The sequence below is a fragment of the Oncorhynchus gorbuscha genome, linkage group LG02 (assembly GCF_021184085.1).
Source record: "Oncorhynchus gorbuscha isolate QuinsamMale2020 ecotype Even-year linkage group LG02, OgorEven_v1.0, whole genome shotgun sequence".
In the NCBI taxonomy this organism is placed as follows: domain Eukaryota; kingdom Metazoa; phylum Chordata; class Actinopteri; order Salmoniformes; family Salmonidae; genus Oncorhynchus; species Oncorhynchus gorbuscha.
In genome coordinates, this window is record NC_060174.1 from 95,386,595 (window position 1) to 95,408,158 (window position 21,564).

The following is a 21,564-nucleotide window of genomic DNA, read 5'->3' on the forward strand; positions in this document are numbered from 1 at the left end:
ACAAACTTTATTTAACTCTTTGCAAACTGGAAACCATTTATCCGGAGGCTGCATTCATTGCTCCTGGGGATTTTAACAAGGCTAATCTGAAAACAAGACTCCCTAAATTTTATCAGCATATCGATTGCGCAACCAGGGGTGGAAAAACCTTGGATCATTGTTACTATAACTTCCGCGACGCATATAAGGCCCTGCCCCACCCCCCTTTTGGAAAAGCTGACCACGACTCCATTTTGTTGATCCCTGCCTACAGGCAGAAACTAAAACAAGAGGCTCCCACGCTGAGGTCTGTCCAACGCTGGTCCGACCAAGCTGACTCCACACTCCAAGACTGCTTCCATCACGTGGACTGGGATATGTTTCGTATTGCGTCAGTTAACAATATTGACGAATACGCTGATTCGGTGTGCGAGTTCATTAGAACGTGCGTTGAAGATGTCATTCCCATAGCAACGATTAAAACATTCCCTAACCAGAAACTGTGGATTGATGGCAGCATTCGCGTGAAACTGAAAGCGCGAACCACTGCTTTTAATCAGGGCAAGGTGTCTGGTAACATGACCGAATACAAACAGTGCAGCTATTCCCTCCGCAAGGCTATCAAACAAGCTAAGCGTCAGTACAGAGACAAAGTAGAATCTCAATTCAACGGCTCAGACACAAGAGGCATGTGGCAGGGTCTACAGTCAATCACGGACTACAGGAAGAAATCCAGCCCCGTCACGGACCAGGATGTCTTGCTCCCAGGCAGACTAAATACCTTTTTTGCCCGCTTCGAGGACAATACAGTGCCACTGACACGGCCTGCAGCGAAAACATGCGGTCTCTCCTTCACTGCAGCCGAGGTGAGTAAGACATTTAAACGTGTTAAGCCTCGCAAGGCTGCAGGTCCAGAGGGCACCCCCAGCCGCGCCCTCAGAGCATGCGCAGACCAGCTGGCCGGTGTGTTTACGGACATATTCAATCAATCCCTATACCAGTCTGCTGTTCCCACATGCGTCAAGAGGGCCACCATTGTTCCTGTTCCCAAGAAAGCTAAGGTAACTGAGCTAAACGACTACCGCCCCGTGGCACTCACTTCCGTCATCATGAAGTGCTTTGAGAGACTAGTCAAGGACCATATCACCTCCACCCTACCTGACACCCTAGACCCACTCCAATTTGCTTACCGCCCAAATAGGTCCAATGCAGACTACAGCTCGGCATTCAACACCATAGTACCCTCCAAGCTCGTCATCAAGCTCGAGACCCTGGGTCTCGACCCCGCCCTTTGCAACTGGGTACTGGACTTCCTGACGGGCCGCCCCCAGGTGGTGAGGGTAGGCAACAATATCTCCTCCCCGCTGATCCTCAACACTGGGGCCCCACAAGGGTGCGTTCTGAGCCCTCTCCTGTACTCCCTGTTCACCCACGACTGCGTGGCCACGCACGCCTCCAACTCAATCATCAAGTTTGCGGACGACAACAGCGGTAGGCTTGATTACCAACAACGACGAGACGGCCTACAGGGAGGAGATGAGGGCCCTTGGAGTGTGGTGTCAGGAAAAGAACCTCACACTCAACGTCAACAAAACTAAGGAGATGATTGTGGACTTCAGGAAACAGCAGAGGGAACACCTCCCTATCCACATCGATGGAACAGTAGTGGAGAGGGTAGCAAGTTAAGTTCCTCGGCATACACATCACAGACACACTGAATTGGTCCACTCACACAGACAGCATCGTGAAGAAGGCGCAGCAGCGCCTCTTCAACCTCAGGAGGCTGAAGAAATTCAGCTTGTCACCAAAAGCACTTACAAACTTCTACAGATGCACAATCGAGAGCATCCTGGTGGGCTGTATCACCGCCTGGTACGGCAACTGCTCCGCCCTCAAACGTAAGGCTCTCCAGAGGGTAGTGAGGTCTGCACAACGCATCACCGGGGGCAAACTACCTGCCCTCCAGGACACCTACAACACCCGATGTTACAGGAAGGCCATAAAGATCATCAAGGACAACAACCACCCGAGCCACTGCCTGTTCACCCCGCTATCATCCAGAAGGCGAGGTCAGTACAGGTGCATCAAAGCTGGGACCGAGAGACTGAAAAACAGCTTCTATCTCAAGGCCATCAGACTGTTAAACAGCCACCACTAACATTGAGTGGCTGCTGCCAACACACTGACACGGACTCAACTCCAGCCACTTTAATAATGGGAATTGATGGGAAATGATGTAAATATATCACTAGCCACTTTAAACAATGCTACCTTATATAATGTTACTTACCCTACATTATTCATCTCATATGCATACGTATATACTGTACTCTATATCATCGACTGCATCCTTATGTAATACATGCATCACTAGCCAATTTAACTATGCCACTTTGTTTACATACTCATCTCATATGTATATACTGTACTCGATACCATCTACTGTATCTTGCCTATGCTGCTCTGTACCATCACTCATTCATATATCCTTATGTACATATTCTTTATCCCCTTACACTGTGTATAAGACAGTAGTTTTGGAATTGTTAGTTAAATTACTTGTTGGTTATTACTGCATTGTCGGAACTAGAAGCACAAGCATTTCGCTACACTCGCATTAACATCTGCTAACCATGTGTATGTGACAAATAAAATTTGATTTGATCTCAAACTGAGTTTTTTTTTAAAGAAAAGGTTTACAACATCTGGGAAATTGAGTTCTAGAAACTGATTAGAGTGTGTCCACTTTTGGTTATCTTACCCTAACAATGTAACTATAGAACGCATATTGGATTATCTCCGTCTGGGTGAAACATGTTAAATTAAACTGCCTTTAAGGTCTGAACATGTTACAATTTTTCTTCCCAGTATGAGAGAAGTTGCGGGATTTATTTAATAAACTGTTTTCCATAAAGTTAAAGAGAATTCGAGGGAGGCTCGATGTAATTTAGAATGTTGTACAAAGCCTAAGGTTTTCCATCAAACTAATTATCATTGCGTGTTTAATGTGATGTAGTAAAGTAATTGAAATACGTTGCATAAGTAAACATAATCTACTTTTACTGTTTCCTAGTCATTAGTGTCGATTTTATTCTTTGATTGCTAATATGTGTAATTTGGAATTTGAGAATCATGGCTGGAATTTGAGAATCATAGCTGGAGTAACGTTTGTACTATTAAAATTGGGCTATTATTCTTCTGGGAATTACCGATAATGACGTGTTTTGATTTTACTTTGTAAATGGGGTTTATATCCGGAGTAATTTTAGTTATTAGCAATAGCATTGGTGGTTCAGTGGTAGAATTCTCGCCTGCCACGCGGGAGGCCCGAGTTCCATTCCCCGTCATGGCGCTGGCTGAATTCAGAGTTTTTTTTATTGTAAATAATCTATTTGTATGTTTTGCCTGGAAAGTTATGGTCGCTAGTGTTTGTATAAGAGATAAACAATCTATTGAAAACGTTCAATTTAAGTTAAATTGACAGACTAATTAAATTTAAAATAATAACGAAGCGAATTCTAATGCAAGACGATGTCTGTTCACTAAATGGTCTGCTGGAATAATGTATTGAGAATTGGGTCGTATTTAAATTACTGTATCAATAGAGAAGACAGTTACCTAAGTTAAAGAAATTCTGAATGAGCGGGGAGAGAATGGCGATAGGAAAGTGGTTACCAAAATGTTTTTCATTATTATAGATTGACTGACGCATGTTATAATTTTAGCGCTGCGCGTGTTATTTTTAAAGAAATATTAAATGTATCCTAAGTGTGGAGAGCAACGAGAAGAGGAAGTTATAAAGTTGGGTTTTAATCTTACGATAGAGGTAAGGGAAAAACGTTGAAATGAGAGGGGTTATATTTTTGCACCACCGGGGGGAAAAGTAGGAAAGTTTAGTTGAAAGTATTGAAGAGAGTTAGTTAGTTGGCTAATAATTGTCAGGGAAAGTTGCTGGAGGCAGGTAGATTGTTGTAGAATAACGTAAATTTGCGTTATTAGTTTGAATATACAATAACCTTACTCTAAATTGTTTTGACCGTTGTTCAGGTACATTTCTTTCTGTATTTCTAGCAGCTGATTCGCTAGGTGGGCATCATAGATTTGTGGCGTTTATATTTACTGTATTAGGCTATGAGAATTGGGAGACTGGATGTCTGAATCATAAAACATCGTAAGGATAGCTTCTGATGGTTATTGATTCTTGGTTTGATTGTTTAAGTAACACCAGTTAATTTGAGCAGGAAAGTTCATGTAGTCTAACGTTATGGTGTGTTTCCATTATGTGGAACAATGTCAGGTCATTAAAGAGGGTTGCTGGATTGAATAGTACGCCAACTTGTTGACAGAAGACTGAATGGGTATGAATGTTGAAAAGCAAGCTTGAGCCAAACCAGTAAACTAGTATGTTAAGTGGGGGAGTATCATAGATTTTAATTATAGTGTTGTTACCGCAATAGTCAAAACAATTTCATATGTTTTGGGCAATTAGCTAGGTTGAATTTTGTATTCGAGTTCCTTTATAATTTCTTTTTAAAAGAGAGGTTGGAATCAAGTATGATGCCTTGGCACTTAAAATCAGATACCACCAGGAGTTTTTTAGTAGTAGTTGTTTTTTGAGGAACGTGAAGACTGTTTTATTTTATTGAGATGTACACATGAATCTCTGAGCAATTTTGTCATCAGAATCATTATATTAGTGAGTTCTTGTGTAGTTTGTTATTTGCATGAATTTATCAATGTATCATCTGCATACATTGGAATTTCAGACCCTGTACAGAATAAAGGAAGATCATTAATGGATGTGCTGAACAGTATTGACCTTTGTGGATATCAGTGGGGGGGGATAAGTTTATTTGTATTTTTACGATGATGAGACAGCACCGACTTTTGAAGGATTTTAGATTTGTTTAAAAATCAGGATGGATTTTTACTAAATTTATATCAACAGATTGAAATTATTAGGTTGCTGATTAAGAGGTTTTTTTAGGAGTTGATTTAACTTAATTTAACATTGTATCATACATATACATTGATTTGATTAAAACCTCTGATTAATGATTTGAGGTACAGTGGAATTATCATTAGGTTTGGTTTATAGTTTCACGTTTGAGTTTTTGAATCGATGTAGTGTAAATGAATAACAAGTGTTTTTGTGTTTTCTCTGGGACAATGGATATTTCACTGTCTCTCTCTGGAATGTGTCCAGGGAATATACTCTTGGGGAGAGTGAGTGAAGGGAGGCCATAAACTACCACATTGGAGGGGGCCAGGAAGTTTTTTGTTGTAGTGCAAAAGGTATTATAGGGGCACTTTTATTTTATTTTCTGACTTTTCATTACACACGCAAATTCTTTTGATAAAGGAATGTTCTGGGAACATGGAAATACAAAAATGTTTGGAACTAGTTGATTATTGTTTGCAAATTGTTTCATATAGCGCAAAACACTGCTTTGGAGGGTTGTGTATAACCTATGACCTTCTGATGCCTTTCCGTTGTGGCTTGATCACCCGCATTGGAAAGCCATTTGGATAATGAAATTATGGTCATTTGTAATACTGCTTTCAAAATAATTTGTGTAATTGGTAAATATGTTTCAAATCAAATTTTATTTGTCACATACACATGGTTAGCAGATGTTAATGCGAGTGTAGCGAAATGCTTGTGCTTCTAGTTCCGACAATGCAGTGATAACCAACAAGTAATCTAACTAACAATTCCAAAACTACTGTCTTATACACAGTGTAAGGGGATAAGGAATATGTACATAAGGATATATGAATGAGTGATGGTACAGAGCAGCATACAGTAGATGGTATCGAGTACAGTATATACATATGAGATGAGTGTGTAGACAAAGTAAACAAAGTGGCATAGTTAAAGTGGCTAGTGATACATGTATTACATAAGGATGCAGTCGATGATGTAGAGTACAGTATATACATATGCATATGAGATTAATAATGTAGGATAAGTAACATTATATAAGGTAGCATTATTTAAAGTGGCTAGTGATATATTTACATCATTTCCCATCAATTCCCATTATTAAAATGGCTGGAGTTGGGTCAGTGTCAATGACAGTGTGTTGGCAGCAGCCACTCAATGTTAGTGGTGGCTGTTTTACAGTCTGATGGCCTTGAGATAGAAGCTGTTTTTCAGTCTCTCGGTCCCAGCTTTGATGCACCTGTACTGACCTCGCGTTCTGGATGATAGCGGGGTGAACAGGCAGTGGTTCGGGTGGTTGATGTCCTTGATGATCTTTATGGCCTTCCTGTAACAACGGGTGGTGTAGTTGTCCTGGAGGGCAGGTAGTTTGCCCCCGGTGATGCGTTGTGCAGCCCTCACTACCCTCTGGAGAGCCTTACGGTTGAGGGCGGAGCAGTTGCCGTACCAGGCGGTGATACAGCCCGCCAGGATGCTCTCGATTGTGCATCTGTAGAAGTTTGTGAGTGCTTTTGGTGACAAGCCGAATTTCTTCAGCCTCCTGAGGTTGAATAGGCGCTGCTGCGCCTTCTTCACGACGCTGTCAGTGTGAGTGGACCAATTCAGTTTGTCTGTGATGTGTATGCCGAGGAACTTAAAACTAGCTACCCTCTCCACTACTGTTCCATCGATGTGGATAGGGGGGTGTTCCCTCTGCTGTTTCCTGAAGTCCACAATCATCTCCTTAGTTTTGTTGACGTTGAGTGTGAGGTTATTTTCCTGACACCACACTCCGAGGGCCCTCACCTCCTCCCTGTAGGCCGTCTCGTCGTTGTTGGTAATCAAGCCTACCACTGTTGTGTCGTCCGCAAACTTGATGATAGAGTTGGAGGCGTGCGTGGCCACGCAGTCGTAGGTGAACAGGGAGTACAGGAGAGGGATCAGAACGCACCCTTGTGGAGCCCCCGTGTTGAGGATCAGCGGGGAGATGTTGTTGCCTACCCTCACCACCTGGGGGCGGCCCGTTAGGAAGTCCAGTACCCAGTTGCACAGGGCGGGGTCGAGACCCAGGGTCTCGAGCTTGATGACGAGCTTGGAGGGTACTATGGTGTTGAATGCCGAGCTGTAGTCGATGAACAGCATTCTCACATAGGTATTCCTCTTGTCCAGATGGGTTAGGGCAGTGTGGTTGAGATTGCATCGTCTGTGGACCTATTTGGGCGGTAAGCAAGTTGGAGTGGGTCTAGGGTGTCAGGTAGGGTGGAGGTGATATGGTCCTTGACTAGTCTCTCAAAACATTATGACGGAAGTGAGTGCTACGGGGCGGTAGTCGTTTAGCTCAGTTACCTTCGCTTTCTTGGGAACAGGAACAATGGTGGCCCTCTTGAAGCATGTGGGAACAGCAGACTGGTATAGGGATTGATTGAATATGTCCGTAAACACACCGGCCAGCTGGTCTGCGCATGCTCTGAGGACGCGGCTGGGGATGCCGTCTGGGCCTGCAGCCTTGCGAGGGTTAACACGTTTATGTGTAATTTGGACCAGTGTGAAGAGGGAGTATGGCATTGCTTCTAACTAAGGGTATGCTGCTTTAAGTCTATTTTCCTATGACCATAGGGGTTAAATCATTTTTCTTTGTGGAGTTTTTTCTTCTTCAGTTTAGTGATTTTAATTTGATTAGGTTAGCTGAAATTTTGTTTTACATTACTCTCATACGGAGAGATGTGTGTAAAACATGGGGAGGATTCAGTTTGAGGGTTTGAATTAAAGTTATACAATTTAAGTGATATGTGAATGAGTGTATTGCATTGTTGTGTTTGTTTTGTTCTATTCCTGAGAGATATGTCTAATTTCTTGATCCTTGGCTCTACGATGAAGTTGACAGTGAGATGGGGAGTATAAACCAATTTGAAAGAATAGTTTCAATAGAATGTTTTGATATTCTCTGTGAAATATGTTTAGATATGCTGTTATAGTCACAGACGTGATTTAACCAGTTTTATAAACGTCTGAGTGTTTTCTATCCACACATACTAATCATATGCATATACTATATTCCTTGCATGAGTAGCAGGGCGCTGAAATGTTGCGCGATTTTTAACAGAATGTTCGAAAAAGTAGGGGGTAGGAGTAACAGGTTAATAAACTGAACTAAGCTGTTGTTCTGATCTGTTCTTTCGAGGTTATCATGAAAAGTTACATCAGAGGGTATCTTAATGCATGGAAAATATCATTTGGACCGAATGGTGTGTGTACCTCAAAACCCCCTCTACCTGGCTGAAGAAGAGAGACAAAGGCATTGAAGGAGGCTTTCCAAACCACTTCTACAGAGTTTCCTAACCACTTCTACAGAGAGAAAAGAACCAAGCCAGAAATTGGTGTACAGTATCAGATCTAAGCTATCAACTGTTTTTCTTTCATGGTTCTGTCATACTGTGATGAGTCCACTTGGAGTGATCATGGAGAAAGATCTGTTCTAACATTTTCTTGTGATGCTGGTATATTGGTTGACGAATGGACAAGACATGAGTGGTAAAGATGAGACATTGAAATTGGGACATTATCATGGGCCGTCCACTTTGAACTGTAAAGCTATCTGAAGAAAAACGAAGATGCCAGAAGATGCCGTGCCTGTGTAAGGGGGGTTTAATCAAACTGTGCCATTAAAATGGTTTATACTTTTGTGGTATCAGATTGATTGAAGAGGTCTACAACATGTAAATTGTAGTAATTTAGATTAAGAATGCATTGAGATACTGATCTGTATTAAAATAATGATTTAAAAAGTTAATAGTAGAATTATGGGATAATTATACTGTATGTAAATCTGCTAATATTGATGTGTGTTTAAATTGAGGTTTTTACTTTAAGTGATAATGACCCATTTGAATCACTGAGGAATGTTGGATAAATAGTTGGGTTGTTACTTATGATTTGGAATATGAATTTCACTGCCCTATTCTCTATTCCTGAGTATATTTCTGAGCATGAGTACTTAGAGGGATGTCTGTCCTATATGTTGTGAGGAGGCCTGTGTTTAGACACTGTTTCTCATGTAACTGAAAGAGCATAAATATGTTATGTTTTTATTTTCCTCAAATTGATTATTCTGTGTTATTAAAACATGTGCAAGTTTTTATTGTAGAATAAGGGGTGTAATCTTAGTTTCAGAAGGGAGAAAGCTTACATATAAGCTAAGGTATTTGACATTAAGGGGATATGAATTTTTAAATATTGAGTATGTAATTAATATTCTGATTCTTCAAAAGGGACTTAGTCCCTTGAGAGGGGAATGTCGTGGAAAGATCAGAATTTGTTGGTAACATTTGTAAGATGTTTAATATTCATCAAATGTGTGTAAGTTACTTCTCATAAGAATGTATTTTGTTGTTTTCTTCACTGTCAGATTAAACCACTTGCATGTGCGGTGTGCTTTTGACAAAAGTGTTTTCCTACTAATTGCGTTATAGAACAAACATAAGTGCAGCAATGCAGTAGGATACACGCGAATGTTCATTGTGTGCAAACTCAGCACGCATGTGTAGAAGGAGCGGTCAGAACACAAGTGAGTGTGTGAGTCAAGGAGGGAAAAGAGAAATTAGGGAGAAGAACTGTGTGATGCTTTGTTTGGTTTCTTTTTTGTTGTTCCCCGCAAATGCACATGTACAAAAAAGTATTTAGTCAGCCCCCAATTGTGCAAGTTCTCCCACATAAAAAGATGAGGCCTGTAATTTCCATCATAGGTACACTTCAAAAATGAGAGAGAAAAAAAATCCAGAAAATCACATTGTAGGATTTTTTAATTAATTAATTTGCAAATTATGGTGGAAAATGTATAGCTTCCTGTGCCAACCGGAAGTGCCTTAAATGGTGTCATAGGGGCTGTTTCGAAGGGTTAAAAAGGTCAGATCTTTTCAACACTTCATATGTGTGATTAGACAACCCCCATGAACTGTAAATCAGTCATGTCTCCCGTAAAATTTCCAAGAAAGAAAAAAAAAACACACACACAGAGCTAGGACAGAGGGACACAGTATGGTGCGTAGAGACAGACAGTACCTGCAATAGTTACCTTTGTTCGAACTAAAAAAAAAAGAACTGTCAGACCAAGAGTTCTGAAATTTTAGAAACCTGTTCTAGACCTCAGGTCAATAGTGCATGGTGAGTTACGTGGCTCTAGAAGGTTCTTGGACCGAGAAACAGCCTCGTACATTTGCAATAACTTCAATTCATTTTGACCATTACGAAAATGAAGACATTTAGAAAAGTCCCAGAGTTGCAAGACTAGGTCCATTGAAACCGGCTCAGCCCATTGAGACAGACCCCAACGTTTCTGTCCGATAGCTCATTCAAGGACCCCGTAGCAAGGCATGGAAAAAGTGGATTTTCAGCACCAATTAAGGTCTTACTCGGGCACCGAATGACCTATCGAGCCGAAACTTGGGATTCACGGTTGCTGCCCTCAGAACGAGACGCCCCGCTTGACCATATTGCAAATGGACAAAACATGTGCCATATGGACAAGTAAAATATAAAAAAATGATAATCAAATATGACAAATGTATGTTCAAACACTTCTTTTACATGTGTAATTGACCAAAATTTTTACATTTTTTAAAATGAACTTAAGATTTTCATAAAACGGTCCAGGAAGCACTTTTTGAAGGGGGTGATACGTTTTTGAAAACATGTTCAAATTTTCAAAATTTTACTCTTCGGTCTTGAACTTGTGTTACATTTGCAATATGAAAAATTACAGTAGAACGCACTCGCCATCTATTGGATTTTTTCAGTGTTGCACTTCACATTTTTTGGGGCTGGACTCCGTAACACTAGAGTAACACAGTTTTTCTGTTAAAAATCTTGTCGTTCTGGTGGTGCTTACATTAATGTAGCTCAGTTGGTAGAGCATGGCGCTTGTAACGCCAGGGTAGTGGGTTCGATCCGAGAATGTATGCACACATGACTAAGTCGCTTTGGATAAAAGCGTCTGCTAAATGGCATATATTATTATTATATTAATGTTATTTCCTCAAATTTAAGAAATCAGCTTTTTTTTGCTATAATAATAATCAAAATATTGGCAGATATGGGTTATCTGAGAATATTTCCACTCTAAAATCCGATCCAAAAATGTCATATTGGTCGGGCTCTAGTCTTCAAAACAAAAGGTCATCATTTATTTTTCAGGCCAAGCCACAAAGCACATTGCGCCAAATTATTATTTCAATTGAAAATCATTATTTATAACCTTGTCAACATCTTGATTATATTTCCTATTCATTTTGCAACTTACAGTGCCTTGCGAAAGTATTCGGCCCCCTTGAACTTTGCGACCTTTAGCCACATTTCAGGCTTCAAACATAAAGATATAAAACTGTATTTTTTGTGAAGAATCAACAACAAGTGGGACACAATCATGAAGTGGAACGACATTTATTGGATATTTCAAACTTTTTTAACAAATCAAAAACTGAAAAATTGGGCGTGCAAAATTATTCAGCCCCCTTAAGTTAATACTTTGTAGCGCCACCTTTTGCTGCGATTACAGCTGTAAGTCGCTTGGGGTATGTCTATCAGTTTTGCACATCGAGAGACTGAAATTTTTTCCCATTCCTCCTTGCAAAACAGCTCGAGCTCAGTGAGGTTGGATGGAGAGCATTTGTGAACAGCAGTTTTCAGTTCTTTCCACAGATTCTCGATTGGATTCAGGTCTGGACTTCGACTTGGCCATTCTAACACCTGGATATGTTTATTTTTGAACCATTCCATTGTAGATTTTGCTTTATGTTTTGGATCATTGTCTTGTTGGAAGACAAATCTCCATCCCAGTCTCAGGTCTTTTGCAGACTCCATCAGGTTCTTCCAGAATGGTCCTGTATTTGGCTCCATCCATCTTCCCATCAATTTTAACCATCTTCCCTGTCCCTGCTGAAGAAAAGCATGCCCAAACCATGATGCTGCCACCACCATGTTTGACAGTGGGGATGGTGTGTTCAGGGTGATTAGCTGTGTTGCTTTTACGCCAAACATAACGTTTTGCATTGTTGCCAAAAAGTTCCATTTTGGTTTCATCTGACCAGAGCACCTTCTTCCACGTTTGGTGTGTCTCCCAGGTGGCTTGTGGCAAACTTTAAACAACACTTTTTAACGATATCTTTAAGAAATGGCTTTCTTCTTGCCACTCTTCCATAAAGGCCAGATTTGTGCAATATACGACTGATTGTTGTCCTATGGACAGAGTCTCCCACCTCAGCTGTAGATCTCTGCAGTTCATCCAGAGTGGTCATGGGCCTCTTGGCTGCATCTCTGATCAGTCTTCTCCTTGTATGAGCTGAAAGTTTAGAGGAACGGTCAGGTCTTGGTAGATTTGCAGTGGTCTGATACTCCTTCCATTTCAATAGTATCGCTTGCACAGTGCTCCTTGGGATGTTTAAAGCTTGGGAAATCTTTTTGTATCCAAATCCGGCTTCCATTTCAATAGTATCGCTTGCACAGTGCTCATTGGGATGTTTAAAGCTTGGGAAATCTTTTTGTATCCAAATCCGGCTTTAAACTTCTTCACAACACTATCTCGGACCTGCCTGGTGTGTCCCTTGTTCTTCATGATGCTCTCTGCGCTTTTAACGGACCTCTGAGACTATCACAGTGCAGGTGCATTTATACGGAGACTACACACAGGTGGATTGTATTTATCATCATTAGTCATTTAGGTCAACATTGGATCATTCAGAGATCCTCACTGAACTTCTGGAGAGAGTTTGCTGCACTGAAAGTAAAGGGGATGAATAATTTTGCACGCCCAATTTTTCAGTTTTTGATTTGTTAAAAAAGTTTGAAATATCCAATAAATGTCGTTCCACTTCATGATTGTGTCCCACTTGTTGATTCTTCACAAAATATACAGTTTTATATCTTTATGTTTGAAGCCTGAAATGTGGCAAAAGGTCGCAAAGTTCAAGGGGGCCGAATACTTTCACAAGGCACTGTATTTCATGTATATTTTCATGGAAAACAAGGACATTTCTTAGTGACACCAAACTTTTGAACGGTAATAATTAAAAGTCTGGCTATATTTTGTGGCACCTCCCTCCTGTCTGGACATGATAGCCTATGTGTATTGGCTATAGTTTATCACCTACACTTTGACATGTAGGCTAATTGTGGATCAACATTTACATACACTTAACAGAATAGCTAGTGTTTTTCAGTTTTAAAATCAATTTAATTAGCTATTTTGTTAATGGCCTTGGTGCCCTAGCAGATGGGTCTTGGTGCCCTGGCAGATTGGGCACCTCTTGAAGGCCTAATGGCCTTTTCCCTAAAAATCACAAAATTCCAGTTTTGCTTGTAAACAAACTACTGTTCTTTTATAGGTAAGAATAGCAGGCCTCCAGGGAAAAATAGATATTTGAGAGAGAGAGAGACATGTCCCCACAGCATGACTCATCTCCTGTTTCATGCCCAGCTGGAGGGTGGGTAGGAAGGGAGCTGTCACAACTGGGAACATTTAACAAGTCCCCAGATGATTCAGACTTAATTGATTCAAGGAAATAACCAGTTCAATTACATCTGTGCAATAAGAGGAACAGGATGGATTGTTATACTATTCTAATCATGGGAGCCGGTAATGGATTGTAAGAAACAATATTTGACTGACTAGAGGACCATTATAGAGTATCTATAAGGAATTACCTCAAGAACACATTTGAATGTAATGTGCTTTAAAGGTAAACTTCACATGGATTGGCAACTCCCATAACAATCCCCCCCCCTCCCCTCCCCTCCCCCAAACAACTCATAAGAACTTAAATATCAATGGGAGCCCCCCACAACTGTCAAAGATATCAATATGAGGCACCCTCAAGAGTCAATGTGTAATTTGAACCCTGTAAATTCTCTATCCAAAATATATATCTGACTATGAACATCAAGTTCTCATTTCTTAAAATGGGAACATCAAGATGCTGCTCTGTCCCTCTACTAACCATGCGCAGCAAAAATCTAGTCCCACCCCCTGTTCTATGAGCGCAGAGTTTGTGAAGGTAAACAAGAGCCACTCCCCCCTACAGTAGATCGGCAAAGCACGCAGAGAGGCAGACTGAGATAAGAGTACTGAGCTTGTTCTAATTCTTAGATATGTGCGTGCTTACTTAGCCTTCCAAAACACCTCCCCTTTTTGGGAACGTAATTCACATGCGGCCATAATTTCAAATCCACAATTGAGCGACAGTGGATGGCAACAGTAACTTTTTCCAAATGCAGTTTTAGAACGCAATCGTTATTACCAAAATTATCCTCCTCTATTGTCTATCTTTTCAACAGGCAGATCATTTTTGATCACATTAGCTAAGTGTATTTTCAGCGCCATACGTTGGCGAGCCGCGGTCCCTCCTCCCGTAAACATACACACACTTGCATAAGTTGCCAATCATGTATTAGAATTCCACAAATAATTAAATAAATGTATTTCACCGGCGAATGTAATTTAACAGCACCTCGGGAAAATCCCGCTACCAAAATTATTTAATAACAGCAGTGAACATGACGCCGGTCTATAAATAATACTCGCTGCGTAGTTGGCGTTGCAAACATTGCTAGTGAACTGGGACCTGACATTTTCAGATTTTATTCAATAAGAAAAAAGTTGCAGTTGCATGATGTTCTACCCGTGCTCGCTATTTAGCTAGTTATCACAACCATTAGACCCATGCACACTACACATTTCCCTACCCGCTCTGGAAGTGCGTGCTTCTCACCCTGTGCTACATGCTACTGCACCGTACCGTACTTCTTGGGGGAAGCAAGAAACCAAAATCGAACCCACCTTTTTATCTTGATTGCAGTCAGGGTCGGGCTGCGAAACGTCCTCGACTCTGGACGATGGGCGATGATGAGAAATTACGATACAATTTGAAGCTAACCACATGTAGCTAGCGACAGTGAATTTCACGGTGGTCAAATTTCAGTGTAGCCAACTTACCCCTAGCTAGCGAGCTAGTTAGTTAGCCCCCTGACTATTCACGTTGGTGACAGGACTATGCCTGCGAGGCTGTATGGTGTTGACAGCACGTCAGATGCTCTCCCAGGAGTCAAAATAAAAAGTACCAATTGACAAATTTACGCCATGATAGTCAATCCGACAGTATAACATAATAGTCAACAAACCTGCGATGTCCACATTCGCAGGTATCAGCTAAATGCAGTTAGCTACATTTAGCTGACTTTAGGAGTATATCATCCTTAAATCCAAATTCTCTAGCTAGCGAACGTGCTTGCAGGATAGCCGCATCCAGCAAGTCGGTTCTACTGTACGCCAGCTATGGTACAGCAAGGTAAGCTAACAAATATCATTTTGAAAGCCATGTCGCATTTCGAAAATAGTCCAAATCCAATGTGGTATCCCCCAGGTCCTGATTTGTCATGGGAGTATGTTTTCCTCAAATCCAGTAGAGAGAAAAAATATGCCTAATTTTCAAAGAATGAGTCATGAAAGATAGCAAGCTGGCTCGTTTGGCAACGTTCCACCTAAAAACATATAGTCTGCTCATTCGCTCCGTCCTTGCCCGCTCGCGTTCTTCTCTCTTTGCGATTGCACTGGCGGGTGCGCAACCTTACAACAAAATAAGATCATACTTTAAACTATTTTGGCGCCATATTAATGACGTATTTATATTTGCTGTCACTGAAAGACGATTCTAATATCTTTAAAATGGCTTACTTTCGCCAAACATCATGCATAGGCTCCAACCTGAAATAAGAAAAAGCGATTATATTCTTCACCTGTCACTCTTTTGAAAGTGAAAGCTACCGTTAAGTGGGCGGTTTGTTTGGGCGGGTTCACGATAGCAGCACAATAATAAACATTTACAGAGACAACGTTGAAAAAAAACATATTTCCTAAATAATATTGTTAATGTTAATATTTGTCTTATTATCATAATAATAAATAATTGTGTGCTCTTATTATCATAATAATAAGACATTGAACAAACATATACCTGAAAATAAAGTTAGGTCTACTTGCAAACGTTTAACTCAATATTCAATCCACTCCAATCTACGATGTTGGTTCACACATTGACAAGTGATAGACCTAATCAATCCACCTCATTTACTACAATGACATGTAAATAAGGAGTGAGCTGTATTTTGTAGATCTACGGTGTAGGTTATTGTATCAAGTAGTAATCGCACGCGCTTTCATGTGGCGAGCGCGCCTCCTACTTGCAGCTCCGGGGGCACCTGCAACAGCCAATGATGCATCGCAGGATTTTACATCAATGCTTGTTGTGCTTCTGACATGTGAACAAATACGTTGGCACGCATTTCTAGAACAAAAAAGAAAATACAAATGGTACAGTTCTTTCTTTAAGCATCTCATCCTCAGCAAGGGCAGACTATCTGACTATCATCCAATGTTCATTCCCCATTGCCCCCCACTCCCGTTTCCATCATGACCACCAATGAAAAATAACTTCAAACCATATGTAGTTCATGATGAAACCCTATTCAGGAGACAAGGTGAAGAGGAGTGCATTCAGAGGAGTATTGGGACACAGATTCCAGTTTGACATTTTCGTCATCAGCACACACTATGCTGGCAGGTGCAGAAATGCACATTGCTATATCAGGGCCCATATCCTCAAAGTGTCTCAGAGTATGATTACTAATCTAGGATCAGTTTGACCTTTTAGATCATAATGATTAAGATTAGATGTAGATGTATCACTCCTACTCTGAGACGCTTTTTGGATCGAGGACCTGGTGTCACTCCATCAGTAATGGGGGAATGCTCTTTTACACAAAGTTAAATGAGGCTGTGAAGGACACCGGATTTTTCTGGCACAGATTCAAATGTGCTGTAGCAGCCTTCCTGCCCCGCACCACAGGTGGGTTAAGTGCCTTGCAATGCCTCTCCATGGCCATTTGATTGTGTGCTCCATTACTGTCTACTGGACTCGTCGTTTATTTAGCAGATATTCAGCCATGCTGCAATATATATTGTGTGAGTCCCAAAATGGCACGTACCCTTTTCCCTGTGTAGTGCACTACATTTGACTAGGCAAGTCCATTCAGAACAAATTCTTATTTACAATGACGGCCTACCAAAAGGCGAAAGGCCTCCTGCGGGGACGGGGGCTGGGATAAAAAAATACAAAATATAGGACAACACATATAGCGAGACCAAGCAACAAAACATGACAACATGGTAGCAACACAACATGGCAGAAGCACAACATGGTAGCAGCCCAAAACATGGTACAAAATGCTTTGTAAAAAAAAGTATAGCCTATTTGACTGAAACCTTAGTTTACTGCCCAATACATTTTAAACTACATCTTTTGCTAGTCAACTAAGCATAACATATCCATTTCTCAAATTACTTACAAGTGACCTACGCATTTTCCACCACAATGCTTATTTTATAATATATTTTTTGTAGCTTGATGTTTTTTAAATTTATTATACAAAATATATGTTTTTTTGTGTGTATAAAGAATTTGGCAACATGAATTTTTAAAAATAATAATAATTTCGATGGTCTTGTTATCATTGCAATAGTAACATATCCTTCATGTCAAAACCATGGGTAGTGTTCAAAAAGGTTAATAGAAGTGTGCAAGATTTTAAACCTTTTTGAGATGCAGATATCATTCATATCAACACATTTGAACAACAGACTTACATGGATATATCTTATGTAGAATCTTAAAGGGCACTTTGTCACGGCTGTCGCAAGAACGGGACCAAGGCGCAGCAGATGTTGAGTTCCACATATTTAATTCAAAGAAAAACTTAAACAAAACAAAATATATCAATAAACAAACAACTAAACGTGACTACATGATGCACAAACATAAAACAATATCCCACAAACACAGGTGGGAAAAATAGTTACTTAAATATGATCCCATATCAGAGACAACGATTACCAGCTGCCTCTAATTGGGAATCATACAAAACGCCAACATAGAAAATATAAACTAGAACACAACATAGAAATTATTAACTAGACTACCCCCTAGTCATCACCCCCCCTAACCAAATGGGGGGTTAGGGGGGGTGATTAGTGGCGGCTCCGGTGCGGGTCGCAGCCCCCCAGCCCCCGGATCCGACCATGGTGCCGGGCTGAACGCCGTGCCTGTACTGGGCACCGGCGCAGAGGAAGGCTCCTGCCCTGGAGTTGGACTGGACGCCTTTCCTGGAAGCTCCGGACCGTGGACCGTTGCAGGAGGTTCCGGACCGTCGCCGGAAGCTCCGGACCGGGAACCATCGCCGGAAGCTCTGGACTGTGAATGCGCACTTCCGGGCGAGTGCTGGGAGAAGGCACAGGACATACCGGACTGAGGAGGCGCACTGGAGTCCAGATGTGTGGAGCCGGTACAGGTTTCACCAGACTGCTAACCGGATCCTCTGGTCGAATGTTGAGCAGAACACACTTGCACAACATCTCTCTCTCTCTCTCTCCCCCAACTTCTCCATCGCGTCCCTGACGGTCTCTGGCTCTTCAGGGAGAGTGCGGGGAGCTGGCACAGGACATACCGGACTGGGGACACGCACTTCAGGGTGATTGTGCTGCAGCAGTCTCGTCGCTACCACCTCTCTCCATAATCTTTCATCGAATTCCTCCTCCGACTCCCACACAGGCTCTGGCACTCTCCGCTGCTCGACCGCCAGCTCCATGTGCCACCCCCAAAAGAATCTTGGGGTTTCTTTGGCAGCGGACTGACGACACGCTCCTCATGGCGAGTGCAAGGAACCGGCACAGAACATACCGGGCTGAGGAGGCGCACTGGAGATCTGGTGCATGGAGCCGTCACAAATGGCACCGGACTGATGACCCGCTCTTCAGCATGCTTGTGCTGCCGCATACTCCTAGCCAACTTCATTCTCCGGTATTCTTCCTCACACTGTTCCATCGACTCCCATGCGGGCTCTGGCACTCTCCTTGGGTCGACTGACCACTTCTCTATCGCCTGCTCCATGTGCTCTTGTGCTCCATGTGTTCTCATGGGCTCTTCCCGTGGCTCAGCCGGCCACCCCTTGTACCTCCCCCCAAAAATCTTGGGGTTGTCCTTGGGCTTTCTTTGGATGCGACACTCACCTGTCGGGAGTCGGGATGAGACAGACAGGCAGCATTTCTCAGCCAGTCTAAATCATAAATCGCATGCATCAGTTTTATGGATATATATACTTATATATGTATAAAAAAAGTTAATTGAAAAAATGTCAAACGAAGTGCAGCTAGTTTGCAGTCTTTCCAGCTTCAGTTTGAAGTTATTGTGTTAGCTGTGTTTTTTAAGTTATTGTGTTAGATTTGTTGTTGGCTAGCTCCTCTGAACAACAGTGTCCTGACAAGAGAGCACATTTTCTATGCCAGATCGAAATGATGCCTCATTAGCTCATTGTTTTGAATGTATCCAAATAAATGGCACTAGAAAACAGCTTAAACAAATGCAAATGCAGCTACTGTTATTATTCTGTCTGCACTGTTTGACGTGACAGTAAATTAGCTGTAGTTGGCTAGCTAGCAAGCAAGGAATAAGATGGTTGCCAACCAGTATGGAAATAAAACATTTAGAATGATGACTGGGTTGCGTCCATAGATAAAGAACAGAAAGACTGAACGACTGGGTCGCGTCTCTGGCAACCGAACCAATAGAACGAACGACCAGCCGGCTTGGGTAGCAACCCTAGATTTGTGTCGGGACTACATCTTGTCAAAGGATGAAATAGTATGAATAAATTCATCACAATAACGTTTTTAATGAAAATATGTTAATCATTATTTGAAAATGTTGGTAACCCATTGTATAAAAGTGACAATGCCCTCGAAGCTGGTGTTTGTAGGATATATCCAAACATTGTCTTCTCAGGCATCATCACTTAAACAAACCATTTTTTTATTTTTCAGTTAAGTTATAGTTCGAACAGTAAATGTACTCTTGGCAGTACTCACAGTTCGAGTGTGGTTCATGTCATGTCACCAGAGTTAACCAGTAATTTTTCTTCCTTCGATGAACGTGTGTGGGCCCTTGAACCCAGCCTTATTTCTCTCTTGCTGAGCCTTCTGTATAAGTGGCCACAGTTTCTCCCTGGCAGTCTGATCTTGCGATATCAGAGCCTCTTGGATGCGAAGCTTCTTCTCATCTGGAAAATGTTCCAGATGATGACCATGTAGTGGCACATAGTGAAGCACATGATGACATTGTGACCTTTCCATCAGACCTTTGTTTCCCAAGTTGATGTATCACATCGATCACGTCTCTTAGCTTGTCTTTGATGTACAGAGCCACCTTTCCCAGGAAATTGATGACTGCTTCCCTAATGTCCTCTCCCTCTATCTCTCTTACCTGTTGGATTTTCAGATTCCACCTGTGAGATTACCATGGAGGTTTAGCTACATTCTCAACAGCTCATTATTTTGGGATTGCAGTTTCTTCAGCTCGTTCTCTAGAAACGTTATCTTTTCCTTGTTCTCGCTCACAACTGTGTGAAGCTGACGGACAGTCTGACAAATTGTAAATCTTCTTTGATGTTTCTTTAGTACCCCACTCTATGATGGAAACTTTGGAGAACGTGGCGTCTTGTTTAGTAGTCAGGGTCTGGATTGCAGAGAAAAGTTCAGACATGGAAATGTCCTCTCACATTTTTCTCCGGTGGATTTTCATTTGGGGTCTGAGGTAAAGAGGTTGCAAGGATCTCGTCCTGGTCCAGCTTGTCTTTTCTCTTGCTTGAGCTCGCAGCATCTTGAGTATCCATGCCGCTTTGGCTCTTGTCGTAGCAAGTGAGGTTTTCTGTCATGTTCTTCCCATTTAACTTGACAAAAACTAACTCTAAATTTGCCATATGTAGCTAAAACCAGTTATAGTTAGTTTCTTGCTACATTGATAGCCAATATTAGGCTGTTAACCACCTAACCCTCAAAGTTGCTAGGACAAGTGAGAAAACACTCCCTCTCACAGGACACCATCTCGGCCTCCCTTATAGACTTGCTTTCTAATTTGAGGCTCTTTGCGCGCGTGACGCCATTGATGCTTGAGGCCCTCTGTTTTCTCTTGGTCACTACCATGCATTCTAACTTGCTAGTAAAATAATGCTTTTCGTTTGATTTTGGCCTTAGTGTGTCAGGATCCTTCTCCTGAACAGCATTCACTGCAGGCTTAGGGACATCCACTACAATCTCTTCTCTACTCACTTCTTTAGCTATTTTCACAGCCTCCACATAGGAGACTTGCTAGATAGCCCTGATCCTAGCTACTGCAACTTCCATTTTAGGGCACTCCGGGAAGTGATTCCCATTACAATTACAGCAATGTGCTTCAGAATATTATTTATTCGACAAACACTTGCCACGTGTCCAAACGTTTTACAATTCTAACACTGCAGAGGTTTCTGTACATAATGTCTCACCGCATATCTCACATACCCAAGTTTTACATAAGCCAGGAGAACCATTTAATCAAGACAGTAAAATCGAACGTCTTTCCTCCTTCTTTCCATCTATCATTCAGGTCAAGCGACGTGCCTCTACCACTCCTGGCATGTTATTCCTAAATCACACAGCCTCTATGTCCAACGAGCGATGACACCTTTTAACCCGTGCCCTACTCTGAAAATCCAAGCTTTCCACATCATACGTCGATAGCTTGTCAAGC

At 41.6% G+C, this 21,564-nt stretch overlaps 1 protein-coding gene across 3 annotated transcripts in view; it reads right to left on the bottom strand.

Moving 5' to 3' along the window:
- Window positions 1-15,691, bottom strand: part of LOC124013641 (protein Jade-1-like) — a 221,689-nt gene extending 205,998 nt beyond the window's left edge. For 2 of the 3 annotated variants that reach the window (XM_046328003.1, XM_046327995.1), the window contains exon 1: window positions 14,730-15,691. In XM_046328003.1, the coding sequence (XP_046183959.1) occupies window positions 14,730-14,831 (102 nt within the window). In that variant the 5' untranslated portion in view covers window positions 14,832-15,691. The remainder of the gene's footprint in view (window positions 1-14,729) is intronic. The other variant, XM_046328013.1, reaches the window with a different exon arrangement.
- Window positions 15,692-21,564: the final 5,873 nt, after the last annotated feature.